Here is a 23,362-nt window from a genome sequence, read left to right as displayed (position 1 = left end):
ACTATGGCAAGGGAAATGTTCATGATTGTATCTAAAATGTGGAAGGATTATGAGATCCAATTTATTGAAGCCTTGTGAAAAACGACCTTAAGCTGCGGTCCTGCAAACTTGTGGATCATCTGTTACTGAAATCAGTGCGTGTGCACGAGCTGTACGGGTTCGCGCCCATGTGCTAGATTCTGCGGAATGCGCCCTGGTGCTCGCGCTTGACTCTGAGCCCGAGAGAAACTCTTTTTGAGTTTTATCATGGATATAGATACATTTTGAGACGACAACAACAACTATTAAAACTATTTCAGCATTTCCATATAATAAAAACAGTTTTGTTTGTAAGCTTTTAACATTTTGGATAAAATGTCCAGACGCACGGCCCGGGAGCGACAGGAGAGCGATGATGACTCGGACACAGACCTGCTGCTCGCGGCGCTTTCGCCGGAGGAAGTGGAGAAGCTCGAGCGTGAACTCGTTTATATCGACCCCGACCCGACAGTACCTGTGGGACTCCGCCAGAGGAACCAGACGGACAAACTCCCGTCCAGAGGATATGACAGAGAAGCGATGCTAGACTACTGCGAGCGCCAAACCAAGAAACTGATCCGGAGAGAACTGAGCGCAGAGGTGATGATGATGATATAAATAATAATATTAACAACAGTAATATGAATATTAACATCAATGTGATAAAACAGTATTATTACTTATTCCGTTTTAAAAATATAGCTACTATTAATGTAGTTCATAATCACTTGTTGTTAATTACAACAGCTTTCCCTATTGACTTCTTAGTCAAATCTGTTTTCAATCCATTAACAAAACCTTTAAATCTTCAAAACACTTAACGTTACAGACTTATAGTAGTTATTATCTAGCCTAGTAATGATTATATTGATTATAATATAGCTGTATATAATCAATATAGGTAATAATCTATATCCTTTATGTTTTAAACACTGCATCAATTATTTATCTTTAATAATTTAACACATTTTAAAACTCACCTCAGGAAAGTTTCAAATTTTCAACTAATCTAGAATTACAAAATACATTAAGAGGTGGATTAATTTCCTCCATTGGGAATGGTTTGCTCTTAGTTTAGAGAGTTTCATTGCAGGGGAATGAAGAGTGAAGAGCTGACATGTGTTCATCTGTCATTCAGTTTCTGTTTAAGATCTCATCATAGTGTTACATATTTGTGGATTTGTAGACTGTAAATTGTTGCTTTAGCACTAAGATCCCTGTTAGCCTGTGTGGCCTGCATGCCTGACATGCTGTTAGTTCCCATGAATCAACAGCCGTTTTGCTGTACTCGCGGGACTCTAATGGCCTATAATGTTGTCTGACGGTGATGAAGTTTTTCTTTGCTTTGGAGCTTGTGCTGCACAGTTACAAAACACTGTGTGCTTCCAAGTGTGCGTCAAGCCTTTTTCCAACAACAAATCTCCTAAATAATCCTACTCTATACAGTTACTTCAAGAGAAATGTCTCTAGGTATCAATATTTTTCACTCTTTTCTGTTTGAAAACAGTGTAAACTTCTCCTGGGTAAAAAAAAATCTTTAACAGTGTAATTCTGCTGTACAGCCAAATGTCATTATAAACATTTAGTGTCATGGTTTGGTTTATTGTGGTCTGGTATAAACACAAGATACTCTCTCCTTTGAGGCAAGCAGTGGTTAGTTGGCACTCCATATAAACTATGCAGAACTAACCTTTAACATCAGAGCTGCTGTATTTGTTCAGTCTTTAATCCACCTCAGTTGGGTTTTCTGACAGTGTGCTGCAAAAATCTGAATAATATAGTAACAGAACAGAACAGGTGGTCTGGCTCTTCTGGGACAGTCTTCCTTGTGTTTTCTGGAGAGTGCGAGTTGTGTTTAATGTGATTAAACAGGTGCTAATGAAGCTCTAGTAATGCGAGACTCACACAAGGGGCCTCAAACTACTTTTAAACTCTATTGAGACACAGACAGGCTTGTTTTAAAGGGCAGGTTAGAGAACACACAAATAAAGTACCCAACATACTAAGTAACATTGTGCTTTGTATAATCAGTAATTATCTTTTATAGTATTTTTGAATCAATACTAATTTAAAAACAAAATAATCTGATCACATTGACTGCAAAATTTGTTTAGCTGCTACATTATGTTGGCTGTGTAATCATGCTAACTGGCCAGTCACTTCCACATGTATTCAGCAAAACATCTTGAGAATAAATTTACATTCTGGTAGTTTTTCAGTAGTTAAGAGCGATGCACTTGAGCGATTTGTGATTGTTTTTACTTTAAGCCTGGCCTCGGTGAGGTTTTGGAGCTGTCACGTACAGCATACCAGACCTGAATGTTCCTCCCTTTGCTGCCTTATAAGGGCACATCTGAGAGTTTTAAGACTTCTTCAAACAATAGCACACACATCTACACAGTACGTTCATTCCCTTTTAATGACCACCAAAAATAACTCACTCAGTTCAACTGGGTCCAGTCATGAAGACCTGTGTATTTAATGACAATCTTGATATTTATCTATAATTACACTAAAATGACAGCAAAAGTGAACTGAAATTAAATGTAAATACAATGTCAAAGATCAGACCTAGATTAGCCAAAATCAGATAAGCAAACTATCAAAAGACAAACAGTCAAGTACCTTTGTGAATAATGTGTCTGTTTGTAGGGAGGGGATGGAAGAAGGAGAGAGCGACTTCGCCGGATGAGGAGCAGAGAGTTTTCCAGATCACAGAGCGGCGATCCTCCGGACACAGAGAGCAGAAATGCTGAAAGTGAAAAAGATAAGGAGAGAACGAGAAAATGGGAGGATGACTCTAAAGATTTATCTGATGAGGGAAAGAATAAACGGGAGGAAAAGAGAACAGGTGATAAGATGGAAAGTGGCAAAGAACTTTCTAGGAAAGAGAAAGGTGGCAGCAAAACTCTAGACCTCATCTCCAAACTGCAAGAGAAACAAGAGGAGAAGAAAGACAGAGGGAGGAAGGATGACAAGAAAGTGAACGAAAACTCCAAAATACGAGGGGTTGTCTCCAAACTTCAGGGGAATAAAGTGACTGAGGAAAAAAAGGACAAAAAGACGGACGTCAAACAGCAAGATGGAAGCAGAACTAAAGCTTCAGAGGTACCCAAAAACAACAAAGCAGGACGAGTAAACTTAATAGATGCAGAAAAAGACGACAAAAACAGCAGATTTAGTACAGTTGAAGAAACAAGTTTGGATAAAACCAGACCTCAAAAGGAGAGAGAACAAGTGAAAGCACCAGAAAACAGCAAGGCCAAGATTTTTACCAGTTCTTTCCATGAAAGCTCAGGGAACTGTCATGGAGCGGACACCTGTTCACTTACTACTGAGGAGGATGAGTCTTATAGTGAAGATCTGGACAGTGACACTGGCTCCAGCATGTTTGACGATCTTCTAGAGCAGGTTCGCAGTGACGATCCTGAACTAACTGAGGTCAACGTCAACAATTCAGATGCCATTAAAACAGATACCCTGATTCAGTTTGCAGAGGGTCTTCGCAGTAACACTCACATCAAAACCTTCTGCCTTGCAAACACAAGAGCGGATGATCATGTCGCATTCGCCATCGCTAAAACATTGCGAGAAAACTCAACCCTGACCGGCATCAACCTCGACTCTAATCATCTGACAGGCAAGGGCATCCTGGCCATCATCAACTCTCTTCAACACAACAGCGCACTGATGGAGCTGAGGTTTCATAACCAGAGACACATCTGCGGAGGGAAGACTGAGATGGAGATGGCCAAAGTCTTACGTGACAACTCTTCCCTGCTGAAGTTGGGATATCACTTTGAGTTAGCCGGGCCGAGGATGGCCATGACAAACATCTTGAGCCGAAACATGGACAGGAAACGGCAGCAGCGATTAGAAGCGCAAAAACTCGCCGGACATGAGATCAACTCCACTGCACGTGAAGAAAATAAGAGCTCAACTAATAAAGCTAACTCAAAAACATTGTCCACTCCAAAGAAAGACTCTAAATTTGCTTCCCTATCAAAATTCACCTCTGCTCAAGAAAATTCCAAAGCTTCGCCGACAAAGCCACTGTCTAAACTCCTCACCACTGAGGTAACAGGAAGCAAAAAAGGTGCAACAGGATGTGGGCAAGCCCCTCCTCCTCCTCCCCCTCCTCCAGGTCCAGCATTAGATGTTCAGGCACTAAGGAGGTCTTTGACCCCAGTCTCTCAGAGGAAACCAGATGGCAGTACAGCTGTCCGACAGACAGACAGGAGCTCCAGAGATCAGCTCCTGGACTCTATCAGAAACTGCAGCATGAATGCTCTCAAGAAGGCAAGTGATGTGAATCTCACGTTATAGATGTTGCTGCACATCCCACTCCTAATAAGAACAAAGAAAAAATCTAGAGCATTATGTTATTAAATGTCTCATTAAGTGCTTCGAAGTATGCGTTTTTATTTGATGTGGGAGGACCTTACCTGAAAAAATTAAGACAGGGCAGAACATAGAGGCTTCCCCTTTTTAAGAGTCAGCCAATAGCATTTCGTTTTATCACAGCTCTGCCAGCAGTGAGGTCAAAAGCTCAAACGTCTTAAAGGGGACAGGACATGTCAGATACTAAAGAGCATTTGATTGGTCAGAAGATTTGATGAGAAACTGAAGTATGAGGTGACGTAAAAAAAAAAGTTTATCCAATTAGGCGAAAGTGACTGACTGCAAGCTTTGGATGTTTATTTCTTCTAAATGTGAATTGTGTTTTACAAATTTACTAAAACTAACATTTAAAACACGTTCACAAGTTCAAACTACACTCTGGTCAGCACCAATTGCAGGGTTGCCCAAGCTGCAACCTTGATCAAACATTCCTGACTTTAATTAGCAGGTGCTTAGGGCTGGGCGATTTGCCCTAAAATCTAAATCTCGATTAATTGAACATTTTAACTCATCGTGACATGTAGTTAATTTTTTTGAGAGATGCGCAGGTATGCAATCGCACAAAGGCTGTGCTGGACCATATGTGTGCACTTGATGCAGAAGTATAAATCAGACTTAACAGAGCAGGGTCACATGAGTCCACATGTGGTAGGGAAAGTAATTTAAAAAATTGACCTGGAAAAATTAGAACAATTATAGGTTCTGAATGTCGATTTCCATTACTTTTTAATTATTCGACCAGCCCAACAAGTGCTTCTTTAGATCTTACTAATGCTGCGGTCACACTAGAGTTTGAGCATGCAAAATTCTGTCATACGGCAACGGTCCTGTCAACTAAAATGTTAAAGACCCCTAAAAATAACTTGCACTCTCTAAAGCAGGTTGCACACCGGTTGTGCTGCTTGGCGCCGTAACACGGCACACACATAACAGTTGAAAGTATTGAACACCAGACACTCACATTTGCATGTTATTTAAAATGAAACTACTTAGATGGCGTTCTGTGGTGCAGCAGAAATATGAACAGTGTCCTGAGTTTTGGCTGGGCACCGCAGACAGCCGCCAACTTGCGGTGCGAGTACCCTGATAGAAATCTGTTTAGAATTCTAAAATGCATAGCGATGTGTGGCGCGACACTGAGCGCCATATCCAGTGCGACCCCCTTAACAGTTAAAAAAAATTCTGTCTATATGCAGTACTGAATTCAGAGTAATAATCTTTCGGATGAGACCAGTGGCGTAGCGGACGGGCCCGCAGGGCCCGCACCGCGGGGGGGCCCCGCGTGATTAGGGGGCCCCACGTCGTCGCGATTTTTAATAATTGAAAATCCAGGAATCGCAATAATCAAACTCTTGGGAACAACTGTGGTCGGAACCAAAGTTTACAGGTCTGTGTTCTCTGAACTCCGCTCAAGCGGTGGACTACTTCATTCTGATTGCTTGCCGCCGAACCGCGTCATGGCCAATGAAGACACGCCGCTGTTTCTCGCCGCCGGTTCTCGTTAAAAAATGAATGACTTCTGGCTACTTTGACGCTCTCGCCACTTTCGGTTTGTGATCGCTCCTCAGTTTGTGAAGGATTCCCCGTGTTGACACGCCACTCTGCCTCCTTTCCCCGCTCCTCAATTTGTGACATAGATATATACACTAGATATCGCATGGGGACCCTGAGCATGCGTCTATAGCGCCGCCACATTGGTACAGTGCTCCCAGGACAAATGTCATTCAACCGCACTAGTCAAGACAGTGTTATTACGTGAAGATGCGGGACTTTATCGCTGTCTACGGGTGTAGTAACGAGCAAACAAAGAAAATAAAGCACAAAGGCAGAACATTTCATAGGATTAAGTTTTTTACGTTTTTGTATGTTTTGAAATTTGTGCTAACAGGTCACGTTATTGATAATAATATCTATAGTCACTTACTGCATTCACCATAAGGCAAAGTAGCACCAACTCGCACTAAATACTCGGCTTATGCTAGGTTTGTTGAATAAATCAGCAAACAATGCAAAAGAAATACGACAAAGAGATGCTGCGCTGCCAGAAAATTGTATTATTGTCGGCTAGCGAACGAGTCGTTCATAACGGAGATTCATTCACAAACGAATCGCTCCCTCCATCAGTATGAGAAGTGAAAGCAGGAGAGGAGCTGTATTTCAGCACATGATTAGATCAAATTTAACAGGGAGAGTAAATAGTACATTTTCATACACACAAACACAAGCTTTTGTCAGGAATGCCCGTGCGATAAGTGATCCATCAATGTAGAAAAGTGATGTCAAATAAAAATTTTCATATTAAAAAAAAATGCATACTAACATCCAGGAAAACTCCCGATCATAGATATATGTGTATATCTATATCTATGTGTATATCCCCCCCCAATCTCTCCACCCCCCCCCCCCCCCCGCCTTCAACTGGGGGCCCCGTCGGTGATCCCTGCAGGGGGGCCTCCGCATTTGGCGCTACGCCACTGGATGAGACATTAAACCAAGGTCCTCACTATCTGTGGTCATATCCACTTCTCATAAAGGGTAGGGTTGTAACCCAGGTTACCTCCATTAGCCCTTACCCATCATAGCCTCCCAATCATCCCCATTCACTGAATTGGCTGTAGCACTGTCTCACATTTTTTTAATATTCAATATTTTTTCACTTCAGTATATTATAAATGCCTTGAATTTCTTTCCAATCTTCCTCACAGGTTGAGATTCCCAAGCGGTTGAGATAACATCTGTCCAGTGCACGTGTGTCTGATTCAGATTCACCTGCAGTCTTCCAGAGCTCTGTTATGATGGAGGAGTCACTGAATCGTCAAGATGAGATCCCTTCTCTACATGCTCAGACATTCAGACACTTTAGACACATGATATGTAAACATCTGAGGTGTGAGGCTTTACCATATTAGTGTGATTATCCCTGGACTGATAGGAAATGTCAAAGGCCAAATCAAAAAAAAAACTTTTTTTGGAATGGGTAATTGAAATATAATAGCCATTTCATTTTAGAATTCTGGCATACTTTAAGATACTTTTATCTTCTACGATGTGTCTTGTAGCATCTCCACTCATCAATTTGCAAATATCATGCCATAACATTTTCAGCTGAAGGTTCATGATCTCATGCTTTCTGCAGCACATCTTTAATCAGTTAAATGTTGCATTAAACAGAAATGTCAGTCAGTGTATTTAAATGCATTAATGAATTATAGTGTATGCAGAGAATAAAGCAAAAAATCTCACATTTTTGAGCAACATTTATTATGTATCCTGCAAATCAAGTTTATGTGTGATACATTAAAAATGTCACTTTAGAACTATGTTGATTGTAAAAATGGAAATTGCCTTAGACTTGATCCATCTTTAATGTTACAGTAGTTCAATAAACCTCAACAAACAACCAGACACAATGGGTTTTGAGTTTTAATTAGAGTACAGGGGCTTATAGGGTTAAAATCTCTACATAAGCTCGAATCAACACATGAAATGGCGTTTGTTGTTGTTGTTTACTCTGCAATGCATAAGACATTTCTGACTTACGGGGACTTACAGTGTCAATCAAAAAACAGGCGCAATTCGTGAACCTCACCTACAGATGGCGAAAGAGGAACAGGTGGACACACTACTTTTACCATGTTGCCAATGTCATGTGTCCTTCACTGCTAATCACAAAAGTGTCAAAGAGATGCGCACTTCAAAGTCTCGCTGGAAGACGTAAAGATAAAGTACTTTGATTTTTTTTTGTCATGTACTGTTTTCGTGGACTATAGCAGCACAGTTTGTGAGTAATTTCTCTATAGGAGTAGACGATTGATCTGTATCAGGTGTTCCAGTAGGTCTATGTTTCAGTGCTAAAAAAAAAAAAAAAGGAAAAAACTGAAGTTAGAATACGTCAATTTACAGCAACACAATATATATGGCTTTGTAATGAATGGATGAATGAACGAACAATGCAGATATCAGCAATCAAAGTATTTACATAAAGATAAATAAACAACTATTGTTTTCATTGCAAGGAAGTAATAAATTGGATGTCTTCTGGCTTATTTTATCTCTCTTTGTGCTATAAGCTTGTATAATCAAATATCTTTTTGTAAAACTCAGTTACAGAAGGTGTCATCACCACTTCTGTTCTGACCATTTCCTTCCTGACTTATAACGTGCAGTTGATAGACATGGCAGTCCCGCTGCTAATCTGTGATTGGTTTGTTTATTCGAAAGTAGAGGTCTCTCTCTCCCTTCACTTACAATTGTGTAATTTTATAGTAAAGAGAATGTCTTGCTTGAATAGGACGTGAGACTACAGAGAGAATGAAGCCCCATCTAAGTTTTATGTCTCTTCTTGCAGGTAAATATGATTAATTTTCCTTCTTGATTTATAATCGTGAATCCTGTAAGGTAAACGTGTGTGTGTTAAAATATGTGAACTTTTAGTGACCTTTGAAGAGAAATATTCTCAAGATCTATAATAGCACTTTTAACTTGTAATAAAGCATTAAATCATGTTTACATCAGATGTATATTTGTTTCTGTCTTGCCTGAACTATACGATAATTCAAGGAAGAGGGTCTCTTCAATATTTACAGTTTAACAGATCTTTTTAAAAATGTTTTTGTGTGAAAGATTTGTCAGTTTAACACATATTGAGTTCATCAAAGTTTTACTGTGTTTTATTTCTAGTTTTGACTGAAGTGTTGATGAAGTCTGGAGATGTGTATGTCGGAAGAGAAGGTGGAGAGGTGGAGATCAGATGTTCATATCCAGATAAACACATTTATACATCCAAGTACTTCTGCCGTGAACCCTGTAAAAATGTTTTGATTAAAACTGAAAAAGTTGATCAGGTCTTCACAACTGAAAGATACTCTTTGTTTAGTAGTGTGAATGAACGGTTCTTTACTGTAACCATCAGAAAGCTCAGACTCACAGACACTGGTGTTTATTACTGTGGAATTGATCAATGGTTCTATGACAAACTGATGAAGGTTCATTTGACTGTCACTCCAGGTGGGTAATTAATATGATATGATATACAGACACTATTGGCTTTTATTTTTAAATAATTCCACATAGCTTCACACAACATTTTTATAATCTTAAATTTCCTGTTTTGTTTCAGCAGCTCCTGTGAGCAGACCTTCACACACCACTGAAAACACACTTATAACATCTAACACTCATACAACAACACTCACATCTACAGGTAGATATACATTCAGTAAACCAGTCATCTCTTTTAAAACAGCTTGTAAAATCGCTAACTTTTTTTTTCTTTTCTTTCACTTTTCATCTCTTAGATGGTGTTAATACAGATGAGCCGTCCTCACTAACAACCCAGACAACCAAACATATATCAAACGTTGAAGAAACCCTTGGTATTGTATTTTGTTTACCTGTATTTTAAGAAAAGTTGAAATTAGTTTATTCAGCATTGCATTTTTGTTCTATATGTAAAGAGGGGGCGAAGCAGTAGGTAGTGCTGTCACCTCACAGCAAGAAAGGTCGCTGGGTCGCTGGTTCGAGCCTAGGCTCAGTTAGCGTTTCTGTGTGGAGTTTGCAATTTTTACCTGCGTTCGCATCGGTTTCTTCCGGGTGCTCCGGTTTCCCGAAGACATGTGGTACAGGTGAATTGGGTAGGCTAAATTGTCCGTAGTGTATGAGTGTGTGTGTGAATGTGTGTGTGGATGTTTCCCAGAGATGAATTGCGGCTGGAAGGGCATCCGCTGCGTAAAAACTTGCTGAATAAGTTGGCGGTTCATTCCGCTGTGGCGACCCCGGATTAATAAAGGGACTAAGCTGACAAGAAAATGAATGAAGGAATATATGTAAAGAGCTAAACTGAAAAGGTGAATGTGCTGCTTCAATCTTACTAATACTGTTCTGGTTTTCTATTTTTATTTTAGGTGGAGTGCCTGTGGTTTGTGCAGTTGTTATTGCGCTGCTGGGGTTTTGTGTTGTTGTGGCCTTAGCCTATCTATGCAGGAAAAGGTCAGATATGAAATCTAGATGTAAGTTCATCTACACACATCAAAATCAACAGTGAGGTGCTGGTGAGTTAGAAACACCATCATATTTTCTATGGACATTTTACAGTTTTGCAGCCTCCAGTCACTGGAATTCCTGCTTCAACAGATCCAAACCAGGTATGCAAATATCTGCCCTTTCTACATATTTTACCCTAATTACTGTATATCTGATTACAATAGCAACACAAAGAGAACAGCAAGGATATCACTGGGCATCTCTCATGTGATAGCCTAGCATCCAATATATGCGCAGTACAGAGTCAGAAGTAGAAGTAAGCAGAAGTAGTGAGATGGGTCTGGATGCAGACCTAGTGCATTGCAATCTGAGGCCATACTCACACTAGTTACAGTTGCCTCAAACCGAGCCAAAGCACGCTTGTCCCCCCTCCCGTCTCCCCCGATGGCCTGCACTCACACCACAAACAGGCCTCGGCACGCTTACGTCATCGCTGCTGCTCTGTTCAGTGAGAAGCGCTGTCACTCAGCTGCAAAGTGGAGATTTCTCTAGTTATATCGTATCAGTCGTTTGTTATGCATTAACATGCAGTCAAATATTTCGCCAAACAGTCCTTAGGGATGCGGTGACACGCAGTCAGATATCTTGCCAAACAGATCCGCCACTTTTGGCGCTCATAAACAATCATAAAGCTCTTGTGCTGCAGGAATGAGGAGGTCTGCTGAAGCAGCGCAGCTGTCGTGCTGTGAAGAGTTCTCGTCTTTAATAAACTACGGCAGTTTGCGTTCACATAACAGTAAGAATGATTAATAAATCCATATAAAACAGCCCCTTAAAAGTCACGTCTCGCTTTCAGTTTCGGGCTTTGGCGCGTTTTGCACTCACACACAAGCGTACCGCGCCAAAGCCCAAGTGAATCGCGCTCAGGCACACCTCTTCCAACCGGGCCAGGGCCGGCCAAGTGAACCGTGCTTGAGCCCGATTCAGCGCACTCACACTTCTCAAACGATCCGGGAAACGGGCCTGGGCACGGTACGGATGGCATAGTGTGAGTAGGCCCTAAGCTGCATCCAATGCTTTTTAATGCGCTCACCTAACCCCACCCCTAACCTTCACAGTGACGTCACTACCTCCATCTGAGTGCATTGTGTCTGACATTGCATCGCTGAGTGATGCAATCTCAGCTTGCTACATAAAGGCTGCATCCAGGTACTATTGGAAGTAGTAGGTCATCTGGGTACTTCTCGCCTACTGTTTTTCAAATACTAGGATTTCTGGCATACTACTGAGCTCACGTACCATATAGTAGGGAAGTATGCATCTGGATGCAGTTTGAGATGCAGATGAGACTGACGTGCAGCCTCTGGCCCTCTAAACTTCTTGCTTTTTCATGAGTCTATTCTACTGTGATTGGTCAGATGAACCTGCTGTGTTGTGATTGGTCTATTGGATCTTCACCACCACCACTCCCCTCCCCCTCAACCCCACCCCTAACCCTACCTTCTAGTACAGTGGTTCCCAACCTGGGGTCGGCGCCCCCCTAAGGGGGCCGCCAAAGTTCACAAGGGGGGCGCGGGAGAGGATAAGTGTAGAGGTAGAAAAAGGCAAAAAATGCTCCACAATTATATAGGGCTGTACAATTAATCGAAAATCCGATTTTGATTTCAAACGATTATAAAAAAGCATTAATCGAGATAAAGGATTATTGCATCATATACCGCCACCTTTCCAGTTGTACACGTGTTGCTCTAAAAAGCGCAAAGGAGCGCGTGCTTATGTGTGTGTGCAGCACGCACACTCAGTCAGAAGCATGCGGCCGGTCAGCATTCGCTCTCATTCGCACACTGAGACGAGCAGAGGAGCGCAGACATCTAAAGTCATTAACGTGAGCGCTTTAATGGTCAAATAGGTGTCAAAACGGGGTGTTTAGTGATTTTTTTATATTAAACCTCATTTGTGTAATAAACAAACGAGTTGAGGATCAAAAGACGTGAAAGAGAAACCAAAGAGACAGCGAGAAATATTCCTGCTGCCGCCTGTTTTTATGATTATTAATCAAACAACGAGAAAATCCCTCACTAGTCTTGACTAAAGGACTGCTGTAGCTAAAGTGTTTTTCTTACAGTGAAGATGCTTAAAGCACAGTTTGTTTAATATTTTTGTTCTATTGTATTTATTTCTCATCACTCGTAGAAGAAGTGCAAAAAAGGTGGAGCTCAAGCTTAAGCTCCCCCTCGCTGGAGCTCAGCTCTCCTCAAATGACTCTGCAGCGAGCACCACTTGGAATTATTAGCCCTCCTGAATATTTGCAACCCTTTTCCTCCCAATTTCTGTTTCATGGAAAGAAGTTTTTTTTTTTTTTACTTATTTCTGAACATAATAGTTTTAATATCTCATTTCTGATTACTGATTTCTTTTATCTTTGCTTTGATGACAGTACATAATATTTTACTAGATATTTTTCAAAATACAAGCATTCAGATTAAAGTGCAATTCAAAGGCTTAATTAGGGTAATTAGGCAAGTCATTGTATAACAGTAGTTTCTTCTACAGACAATCAAAAATATTTATTGCTTAAGGGGGCTAATAATATTGACCTTAAATTGGTTTCAAAATATTTAAACCTGCTTTTATTCTAGCTAAAATAAAACAAATAAGCCTAGAAGAAAAAATATTAAAGGAAATACTGTTAAAATTCCTTGTTCTGTTAAACATAATTTGGGAAATATTAAAAAAAAAACTCTCAGGAGCGCTAATAATATTGACTTTAACTGATAATCGTTTTGAATTATCGTGATTACAATTATGACAATTATGATGATTACAATTATATATATATGGGGGGGGCTCCAATGTTTGTATATGTTCTTTGGGGGTGGGGGGGTGGGGGGGGATGGGGGGGCCCTAAGAAAAAGGTTGGGTACCACTGTTCTAGTAAATGCATATGTCAGAGAGTGCATGTCTGAGCGTCCATGTGCAAGTCTCCAGCCAGACACTATTGTCAGCAACTGTACATACTTTAGGATAATGGCATTGTTATGTATCTGAATAATCATTATTACATTTTAGGTCTTAAAAGACCTGCAATAATGTTGCGAATTACAGAGGGTTTATGGGGGAATTGGATGTATGGGGGACAGCTTTTTGAAAGAGAGAAAAAGTTCTCTCTGATCTGTATTTTAAATAATAATGTTAATAATTAAAATAATAGATTTCATTTGACCACCCCTATAACGGCTCATACCACTGTGAATGCATAATTGCACTGATCAGTCTGAGAAGAAAAGTCATTCAGCATCATATAGCCTAAAAGTAAAGTCAAATTAGACGCAGAGTTTGTATAGTTTGACCCAAAGTAAGCCGAAAAAGCTAATCAAGTCAGAATACACCGAGGGCGTGGACACTTCCTAAATGGACTTTCTCTAAGGCCCCGTTTACACTAATATGTTTTCATTTTAAAACACATTTATTAAAGTTTTGCTATGGTTACGGCTTCCGTCTACACTACCCTGAAGTTTTTGAGCTCCGAAAACAAAATGTTTTGGAAACACTGAAGAGTATTAGTGTAAATGCGGCCTAAAAGTGAGGGGGGCTTATCTCTCCATCCCCCTGGCTGCTACGCCCCTGGAATACACTAAATAGCCTATCCAACAAAACACTGAAAACTTAAACACAATTATTTATTTAGAATTCATTATAATACATTCATTTATTAATACATTTGATGTTATTTATATTAATACATACATTTGATTGACTGAGGCATGTATTACACATTAACTAACTAAACACGTTAACAATAACTAAATCTGGACTTTTATTAGAACTATGTTAAGCTGCTTTGACACAATCAACATTGTGAAAAGTAAATAGCACCCCCAATTATCAATATATAATTCGCACACTGCACGTAACTTTACATCTTGGATGGGCTTCTGCCTACATAATTAAACTCTGCTGATATATGATTGTTTTTTTCTTCCAAAAGCCTAAAACAAAGCATATTCTGTTACAATTTTGGAACTTTGAAAGGAAGTTTATTTAGTACAGGGGCATTTATTTTAGCACATTGATAAATTCTGTTGGGCATTTTTTTAGCTTTTGTGTGTCACCTTTCTTTTTTTTCTTTCTCTAAAACTCATAGGAAGCCAACTAGTTTTTAATGATCATCATAAATATACATTTCTATTTGCAGTAAAGTTTATTTAATTGCCGTAACACTAAACATGTTGATTGCACAGTATGTTTACTAAACATGTTGTTCTCTCTTTTCCACTTCTCTCTCTCTCTCTCTCTCTCTCTCTCCTGGTTTCTCTCAGACTGCAGATGGTGTCTATCACATCTATGATGAAATGGTGATAGACAGTTCATCTGTAATATATTCCACTGTGCAGCACTGTGATCCTGCAGCTCAGGATGATGCAAACACTCTGTATTCACTCATCACTCCTCACACAGCATAAATGACAATTCTCTCTAAGAGGTCACTCTTGCAAGTTTCTAGTATTTTTTATGACCCGTGTGGTCAATGTGCAAAAACTGAGAAGAATGCCAGCTACCATCCTGCTGAGGACACGTGGGTCAAGTTGTGAAACAGCTGTTATTGTGTTAAATTAATTTTGCGCCTTTCTTTGTGTAAAATACAGCATGCTCTTTCTGTCACCATTCAACCATGCATCAAGGACATCAATTTAACCTTCTATAAACTCAAAGTTAAGACAAAAACTTTGCATCGCAATCTTCATCTGAACTCAACTTGCTTTATCGTTCAATAAACAACCCTGTTTTCTACTACCTGTCTGCTGTCTCACTTTCAGTTTATCAATGTAAAATAGTTTTTTTGTTTGACTTATTTCAAGATAGGATCCAATTTTATGACAAATTAGAAATCCATTTATCTTTCGTCACCTTAGAATTTTAAGGTTCTATCTGACATTTTAGTCTAAATTTAGTTATTGACATTTTCTGACAACTTGTTTACATCATAGCATCTTTTTTTAATAACTTGTTTACGTTTTAAGACTTTTTATTTAAAAAAAAATGTTACACACATACTGTTTGCTATGGAATGTAAAAACTTTGAAGCTCAGTATTTCAAAATCATTCAGAATGCAGATAGAACCTTACAGTTCCAAGGTGACGATTTGCTACATCTCTTTTCACTGATGGCGTTATAAAGTATACTTCATCCAAAAAAATATATATATAATTACTCACCCTCAAGTGGTTCCAAACTTTTATGAGTATTGTTATTCTGTTGAACAGTAGGAAACTAGTTGGGAAATAGGAAAATGTAATACTATGGAGATCATTATTACTGGTTTCTAAAATTTTCTAAATATCTTTTGTGTTCAGCAGAAAAAAAACAGCTCAAACAGGTTTGTGTGTCAAGTGAAGTTTGAGTAAATGATGACAGCACTTTCAGATTTGGATGAACTAACCTGTTAATGCAGTGCAAGCTTGTTTATTCTGAAATACCCACTTTTTTCTGAAAAACATGACCAAAACAAAACACAAGGACAGTTTTTTATTTATTTTTTTGCAGTTTGCAATAACATCGGACTGTGGTCAAGATCTGTGTGATAAAGTGTACTGATTTTGGGGACATGTCATCGGCTGGTATTGATCAACTTTATCAAGCCAATGTCAAGTCAAGTCAATGCAGCATGTACCAGGACATTTTAGAGAACCTAATGCTTTTGCTGACAAGCTTTTTTTTTTTTTTTTTTTTAGAAATGGGTAGTTCCTCTTGCAGCAGACGTCTTACCCACCCACAGCCCAAAATGATTCTAAATAGTTTTCTGACCATAATATCATTGTGCCTTATTGGCATAACCTGACCTAAACCCCATAGGGTATTTTTTTCTAGAGGATAAGAAACATCCAACCAAACAATACTGATGATCTGAAGGCCACTATCAAAGCATTATGTGCATCAATAACACTTAGCAGTGCCACAGGCTTATCAAAACTCCAAACTTTCAAATTATTCCGCTTTTTTTGCAATACTTGTTGAATTTAAAAAAGTTTTTAAAAGAAATATTTTTTGAGATGTGGCTATATTTTATTTCTTATGAAATAAATAGTTTCTATCATCTATAAAATATCTATTTCCATAAGTGTTTCTCATATTTTGTCATACTAAGTTTTTTTTTTTTCAGTTTTTCATTTATTCATTCATTTTCTTTTTGGCTTAGTCCTTTTATTAATCAGGGGTTGCCACAGTGGAATGAACTGCCAACTTGTCCAGCATATGTTTTACGCAGCAAATGCCCTTTCAGCCGCAACCCAACACTGGAAAACACCCATACACACTCATTCACACATATACACTACAGACAATTTAGCTTATTCAAGTCACCTACCGCAAGTCTTTGGACTGGTGGAAACCGGATCACCCGAATGAAACCCACGCAAACATGCAAACTCCACCCAGACAACTGCCAACAGTCCCAGCGATCTTCTTGCTGTGAGGAGATCATGCTACCCACTGCACCTGGTGTCACCTTGAGTTTTTTGTATTTAAAAACTCTTCTAAACTGTCATTAGTTTGTTTTTTGTTGGTAAAAATCTGGGGTCAACACGGCCGAATGAATCGCCAACTTATCCAGCATGATTTACACAGTGGATGCCCTTCCTACTGCAACCCATCACTTAACCTATAGCACATGTCTTTGGACTGTGTAGGAAACTGGAGCACCCGGAGAACACAAGGAGAACATGCAGACTCCACACAGAAATGCCAACTGACCCAGCTGAGGCTCGAACCAGCGACCTTCTTGTTGTGAGGCGACAGCACTACCAACTGCGCCACCGCGTCACCTATAATTACATCCTCAACCTAATAAAATATAAAATCATTGAGAAATAGGAAAAAAAGAACAAAAACAGACAATACCTCTCATATTAATTGTAGACATTACAGTTATAGACAGTGTAGATTATTAAAATAATGCAATTTAATTCAGGGCCGCAAGGTGGCTCAATGGTTTAGCCCTGTTGCCTCACTGCAAGAAGGCCACTGGTTTGAGTGCTGGCTGGGCCAGTTGCCGTTTCTGTGTGGAATTTGCAAGTTTGCAGGGGTTTCCTCTGGGTGCTCTGGTTTCCCAACATTCCAAAGACATGCGCTATAAGTCATTCATTCATTTATTTTCTTTTCGGCTTAGTCCCTTTAATAATAAGGGGTTGCCACTGCAGCGGAATAAACCGCCAACTTATTTAGCATATGCTTTATGCATAGGATGCCCATCCCCATTGGCCATAGTGTGTGAATGTAAGAGTGTGTTTGGGTGTTTCCCAATATTAGGTTGCGGCTGAAAGAACATCCGATGTGCAAAAAAAATACTGGAATAGTTGGCGGTTCATTCTGCTGTGGCAACCCCTGATAAATAAGGGACTAAGCCAAAGGCAATTAAATGAAATTAATTCAGTTAATGAATAATTTCTCATGGCGTGGATGGTGTACACATATTTTGCAGCTAGTCATGCCTTCCTCTGAGTATATTGTGAATTTTATCTGAGTCGTTTAGAATGAACTGGGGTACCACAGGGCTCTGTTCTTGGGCCACTTCTCTTCTCCATCTACACAACATCTTTAGGAGCAGTCATCCAGAAACATAGATTTTCCTACCACTGCTATGCTGATGATACCCAGCTATACCTCTCTTTTCACCCTGATGATCCCTCGGTTCTGGCTCGCATCGCAGCCTGCCTGTTGGATATTTCACACTGGATGAAAGATCATCATCTTCAGCTGAACCTCACGAAAACAGAAATGCTTGAAGTTTCTGCCAACCCGACTCTACATCATAACTTTTCAATCCAGATGGATGGGGCAAACATTACTGCATCCAAAATAGTGAAAAGCCTTGGAGTAACGATTGATGACCAGCTAAACTTTCACATTTCTAGAACTGCTCGATTATGCAGATTCGCACTCTACAACATCATAAAAGTCTGACCCTTCCTATCTGAACATGCAGCTCAACTCCTTGTTCAAGCTCTTGTTCTCTCTAGACTGGACTATTGCAACTCCCTACTAGCCGGCCTCCCAGCAAGCTCTATCAAACCTCTCCAGATGCTTCAGAATGCAACAGCACGAGTGGTCTTTAATGAACCTAAAAGAGCACATGTCACTCTGCTACTCACACGTTTGCACTGGCTGCCAGTTGCTGCTCGCGTCAAATTCAAAGCTCTGATGTTTGCTTACAAAGCGATTTCTGGCTGCGCCTCTTCTTATCTGCTCTCACTTCTACAGATTTATAGGCCCTCCAGAAACTTGCGTTCTGTGAATAAACGTCGCCTTGTGGTTCCATCCCAAAGAGGGAAGAAATCACTTTCCCAAACTCTCACGCTCAATCTGCCCAGTTGGTGGAATGAACTCCCTAACTGCATCAGAAAGGCAGAGTCACTCGCTGTCTTCAAAAAACGACTTAAAACTCAACTATTTAATCTCCACTTTCCAAACTAATCTACAATTCCCTCTCTGACTCGTCCACTAACTATAAAAAAAAAATATATATTACTGTTTTGCTTACACTTTCTTTGCATACCTGAAACTTGCCTACAGCACTTATTCATTGTTGCTCTTATTGTTGTGTAAATTGCTTCCTTGTCCTCGTTTGTAAGTCGCTTTGGATAAAACCGCCTGCTAAATGACTAAATGTAAATGAACCATTTAATTTAAATTGTGGCGGTAAATTCTATCGTTGTGGGATATTTGGGGCAGAAAAGAAGAAAGTTATACTCATATTTGATTCATGTCACAATGTACATAATCGATATTTGTTAAGATTTCAGGATTTTTTGTCTAAGTCGTGTTCACTTATATTTTCACTGATTAAAACTACTGTTTTATTGGTTAATTTGGCAGTGTTGTGGTTTTGTTATGTCCAAATAAAATCTAAGTTTGGTTCAGGGTCAAATTCAGTTATTTTTTTGTTATAGTAATACTTTAACACTTTGTGTCTTAATGTTGAGCTTGGTTTCCGTTTCCTTTAATTTCATTTCATTTCCCTTTTCTCTCTCTCTTTCTCTCTTACACACTCTTCCTCTCTCTCTCTCTTTAAAAATAGGTTATTTGTTTGGTCAAGTTTGTCTGCAAGAGTTTATTTTGCTATTCAGGGTGGGTGGATATGATAAAAACTCAAGAATGAAAACTCATCTAAAGATTCTACGCTTTTTCACAGGCAACATTATTATTATTATTATTTTACCATTTCTTTGCATTGTGCATGCGTTTCCATTTCAATTCATATTTGATAGACAGGCCACACCTGGATAGTATCATTTACATTTGTCAAACAATATATGAGTGTTCAATATTTAGACATATATACTGATAAACTACTATTACTCAAACATTTTATATTTTGTGTGTAGCTGTTTGATGATTTTGCAATTTACAGTATGTGTACTTGTATGTTTATTTTAACTTCCAATCTGTATTTACATTTTAATTATAAGAAACTGCTAGGTTAAATATATGGGTTAGATTCTTACATGAGTTAAAGTTTGAGGGTATAATGATAGTAACTTATGTTATGATGAGTCCAAATGTTTTATTAGCAAGCAGAACAGTACTGTTATATTATGTGCTAAAAACAATAAAAGGCTGAATGTAGTTTCTCTGTATGTTTCTGTTTAATCTGTTGTAATCTGACTAAAAGGATTTACTGTTGAGTATTGATGACGTCTGGAGAGGTTTATGTTGGCTGTCTAATTACTGTTCCTTCACTAAAGTGATTATGTGAAAGATTTGTCAGTTTAACACATACTGAGTTCATCAAAGTTTAACTGTGTTTTATTTCTAGTTTTGACTGAAGTGTTGATGAAGTCTGAAGGTGGAGAGGTGGAGATCAGATGTTCATTTTCAGATGAAAACATTTATAAACCTAAGTACCATATAAGTACTTCTGCCGTGAACCCTGTAAAAATGTTTTGATTAAAACTGAAAAAAAAAAAAGATCAGGTCTTCACAACTGGAAGATACTCTTTGTATAGTAGTGAGAATGGACGGCTCTTTACTGTAACCATCAGAAAGCTTAGACTCACAGACACTGGAGTTTCCCTTCGGTTGGGGAACTTCAGTGCTATTAAGTGGATTTGATCTTTGTGAAAATCCACGAAATGGGAGGATTCAGATCTGTCTGGAGAGTATTGAACGGGCCAATGAATGAAATGAATTGGCAGCGTAAGCTTGCGCAGGTGTGCTGCATCGCCAATTATCCCAGCATATAAGCACACCTGGAGCGAGCAAACGCCATCCTTTTCGCTTCAGATCCTTTCTGAGTGAGTCGATGAGGGCTCCTCTTGCTATTCAGCACTTCAAACCAAACGAGTGTCTCGCGGTCCAGAGTGGGTTTTAACGGCGGCAGACGATCGAGCTGGGTTTCTCCCTTGCCTGCGGTTCTTTGGGTCCGGCCTTTCAGAGTGGTGCGTATTGTTCCAACTTTCCTAAAAGAGCAACACAGTCGTGCAGCACGTCCTTTTCAGGATGGCGCTCGACTGTGCGTTTCTGGATGCGGGGGTTTCCTGGCTCCGGATGATGGACACGATCACTGCATTGCATGTTTGGGGGACCAGCATGTTAATGCGGTGCTCGCAGGCGGTTCATGTCGCGGCTAACTTTCGTAAGCGAGCGAGCCACCCCAGTTGCCTCCTGTTCTAAAAAAGCAGCGGGCGCTCGGGCAGATCTGAGGGTTCCAGTGGGAGATAATCCGCCGCCCACGGGCTCGCGGACCTCTCGCTCCTCACGGCGTTCCATCCAAGCTTCGTGCAGTGGGAGTGATCTGTCTAACCAAATGGTAGCTCTCACGCTCGCTGACACCGGAGATCAGATGTCCTCCGCGGCATCGGAGGGTGGGCTTTCACTGTCCGACAAAGATCCGGACCCGCTCGCCCCCTCCGGGCAGGTGAGCGCCATCAAATCGGATCCTGAAGCGGACATGTTAGCCGTGCTTTCCCGGGCTGCATCGGCCGTGGGGTTGGAGCTGGTTCATCCCCCAGCTCCGTGGCCGGACCGACTAGATGGGTGCTACGTAGAGGACCAGAAGGCGAAGCCTTCGAAGCCTCTCGTCCCCTTCTTCCCGGAAGTGCACAGTAGGCTCACGCAGTCTTGGAGGGCACCTTTCTCTGCCTATGCTGCGTGTCCCTCCGCCCTCACCGCCCTTGATGGTGGAGCTGCCAGGGGGTATGAGGCGATCCCGTCAGTGGAACGAGCTATTGTGGTTAATCTTTGTCCGTGTGGCGCCTCTACATGGCAGGGTTTGCCCCGCCTCCCATCCAAAGCCTGTAGGTTCCCTCGGAGCCAGAGCTTATAAGGCTGCAGGCCAGGCTGCTTCTGCTTTGCACGCGATGGCCACCTACCAGCGCTACCAAGCGCAGACGCTGGCCGAGCTGCACGAGGGCGGGTCTAAACCAGGCTTACTACATGAGCTGCGCACCGCGACCGACTATGCTCTTCGGACTACTAAGTCCGCCGCGTGTGCGCTGGGGAGGACGATGTCCACACTTGTGGTTCAGGAACGCCACCTCTGGCTAAACCTGGCCGATATGCGCGATGTTGACAAAGTTCGCTTTCTTAACTCGCCCATATCCCAGGCTGGCCTGTTCAGCGACATTGTCGGTGAATTCACCCAGGAATTCAAGGCGGTGAAAGAGCAGTCGGATGCGATGGGCAATGTCATCTATCGGCCCGGCCAAGCGGGCGCGGCATACACCTCGAAAGCAGGCAGCCCCCCCTGCCCAGGGCACCGTTAAGTTCGGTAAACGGACCGTGAAGCGTCCCTGAGAAAGGCCATCAGGAGAAGAGGAAACTTGCTCTTTCCCCGCTGGAGGGCGGGGCCCCAATTACAACGGTACTTTTCAGTGCCACCAAAACATCAATGAAAGAGCACTTTTCCCCTTCCCCGGATGTGACAGCATGAACTCTGCCTGTCCGTGACGCGCTGCCTTCCGGCTCGCAGATTCTCCATGCTTCGCCAGTGGCTCACGAGCGCTGGAGGGACGGTCTCCCTTCCCTCAGCCCTCCAGCCCCCTCTACGGAGTCAGGGTGCAGAGCCAGAGCTAATCACTCTCCTCCAGCTCTTCCGCAGGACCTTCGTGCTTCCCGGATCAGCACATCCACTCCGCGCTGCCCCACCGCTGGTATGTCAGCGATTGTAGCGATGACTCCATTAGCGAGGGCTCTGTCTGCCTGGTTAGCGCGGGCCAGCCCCTCGCGGTGGCTCATACGCACAATCAGACTCGGTTACGCGATTCAGTTCGCGAAACGGCCCCCCAAGTTCACGAGCATGTATTTCTCCAGGGTCAACCCCCTGTCCGGCCCTGTCTTGCGAGAGGAGATTGCTGCCCTCCTGGCGTAGGGTGCAATCGAGCCAGTTCCTCCAGCCGAGATGGAGAGTGGGTTTTACAGCCCATACTTCATCGTACCCAAAAAGAGCGGTGGGTCACGACCAATCCTAGATCTGCGCGCTTTGAACCGCTGTCTGCACAAGCTGTCGTTCAGAATGCTCACGCATAGGCGCATTCTCCAATGCGTTCTCGGGATTGGTTTGCAGCCATAGACCTGAAGGATGCTTATTTCCATGTCTCCATTCTTCCACGCCACCGCCAATTTCTGCGGTTTGCGTTCGAGGGTCGAGCGTGGCAGTACAAGGTCCTTCCCTTCGGGCTCTCTCTGTCTCCGCGGGTCTTTACCAAACTCATGGAGGGTGCCTTAGCGCCCCTTCAGCTTGCGGGCATCCGCATGCTAAATTATCTTGACGATTTTGATTTTAGCCCACTCGCAGGAGCAATTGATTATTCACAGGGACAAGGTGCTTCGGCATCTCCGCCTACTGGGGCTTCAGGTCAACCGAGAAAAGAGCAAACTTGCCCCTGTGCAGAGGATCTCTTTTCTCGGGATGGAGCTGGACTCGATTACCATGGTAGCGCACCTATCCGAGGAACCCGCTCGCCT

The 23,362-nt window shown here is 41.4% G+C and overlaps 2 protein-coding genes and 1 long non-coding RNA gene across 12 annotated transcripts; 2 read left to right on the top strand and 1 right to left on the bottom strand.

The window, feature by feature from the left end:
• Nucleotides 1–151: 151 nt before the first annotated feature.
• Nucleotides 152–7,829, top strand: lmod1a (leiomodin 1a (smooth muscle)). 2 transcript variants are annotated; one of them, NM_001423272.1, is made up of 3 exons: nucleotides 152–618; nucleotides 2,671–4,317; nucleotides 7,125–7,829. In NM_001423272.1, exons 1-3 carry the CDS (start codon nucleotides 355–357, stop codon nucleotides 7,149–7,151), a joined length of 1,938 nt encoding a protein of 645 aa, NP_001410201.1. In that variant the 5' UTR covers nucleotides 152–354; the 3' UTR covers nucleotides 7,152–7,829. The 2 variants fall into 2 exon arrangements, 1 of the variants encoding a protein (NP_001410201.1); XR_015496805.1 differs by having other exon boundaries at nucleotides 168–618; nucleotides 2,671–5,652; nucleotides 6,903–7,824.
• LOC141375645 (uncharacterized) lies at nucleotides 7,664–16,876 on the bottom strand. 2 transcript variants are annotated; one of them, XR_015498057.1, is made up of 4 exons: nucleotides 16,767–16,876; nucleotides 15,843–15,889; nucleotides 15,619–15,673; nucleotides 7,664–8,270 (listed from the first exon to the last, which is right to left on the bottom strand). It is a non-coding gene; the product is annotated as an uncharacterized LOC141375645 (long non-coding RNA). The 2 variants fall into 2 exon arrangements; XR_015498058.1 differs by lacking the exon at nucleotides 15,619–15,673 and adding an exon at nucleotides 10,785–10,930.
• Nucleotides 8,035–15,192, top strand: LOC141375644 (uncharacterized). 8 transcript variants are annotated; one of them, XM_087264840.1, is made up of 8 exons: nucleotides 8,035–8,144; nucleotides 8,711–8,767; nucleotides 9,100–9,426; nucleotides 9,539–9,622; nucleotides 9,717–9,794; nucleotides 10,323–10,427; nucleotides 10,513–10,562; nucleotides 14,721–15,192. In XM_087264840.1, the coding sequence occupies exons 2-8, from the start codon at nucleotides 8,731–8,733 to the stop codon at nucleotides 14,862–14,864; spliced, it is 825 nt and encodes a 274-aa protein (XP_087120966.1). In that variant the 5' UTR covers nucleotides 8,035–8,144; nucleotides 8,711–8,730; the 3' UTR covers nucleotides 14,865–15,192. The 8 variants fall into 8 exon arrangements, 6 of the variants coding, with proteins under 6 accessions (XP_087120966.1, XP_087120970.1, XP_087120969.1 ...); XM_087264844.1 differs by having other exon boundaries at nucleotides 8,039–8,144; nucleotides 9,542–9,622; XM_087264843.1 differs by having other exon boundaries at nucleotides 8,044–8,200; nucleotides 9,542–9,622.
• Nucleotides 16,877–23,362: the final 6,486 nt, after the last annotated feature.

The sequence above is a fragment of the Danio rerio genome, chromosome 8 (genome assembly GCF_052040795.2).
Source record: "Danio rerio strain M-AB ecotype USA chromosome 8, GRCz13ab, whole genome shotgun sequence".
Classification (NCBI taxonomy): domain Eukaryota; kingdom Metazoa; phylum Chordata; class Actinopteri; order Cypriniformes; family Danionidae; genus Danio; species Danio rerio.
Note: the sequence above shows the minus strand (reverse complement) of the source record. Positions and strands in the feature narration are given on the sequence as shown.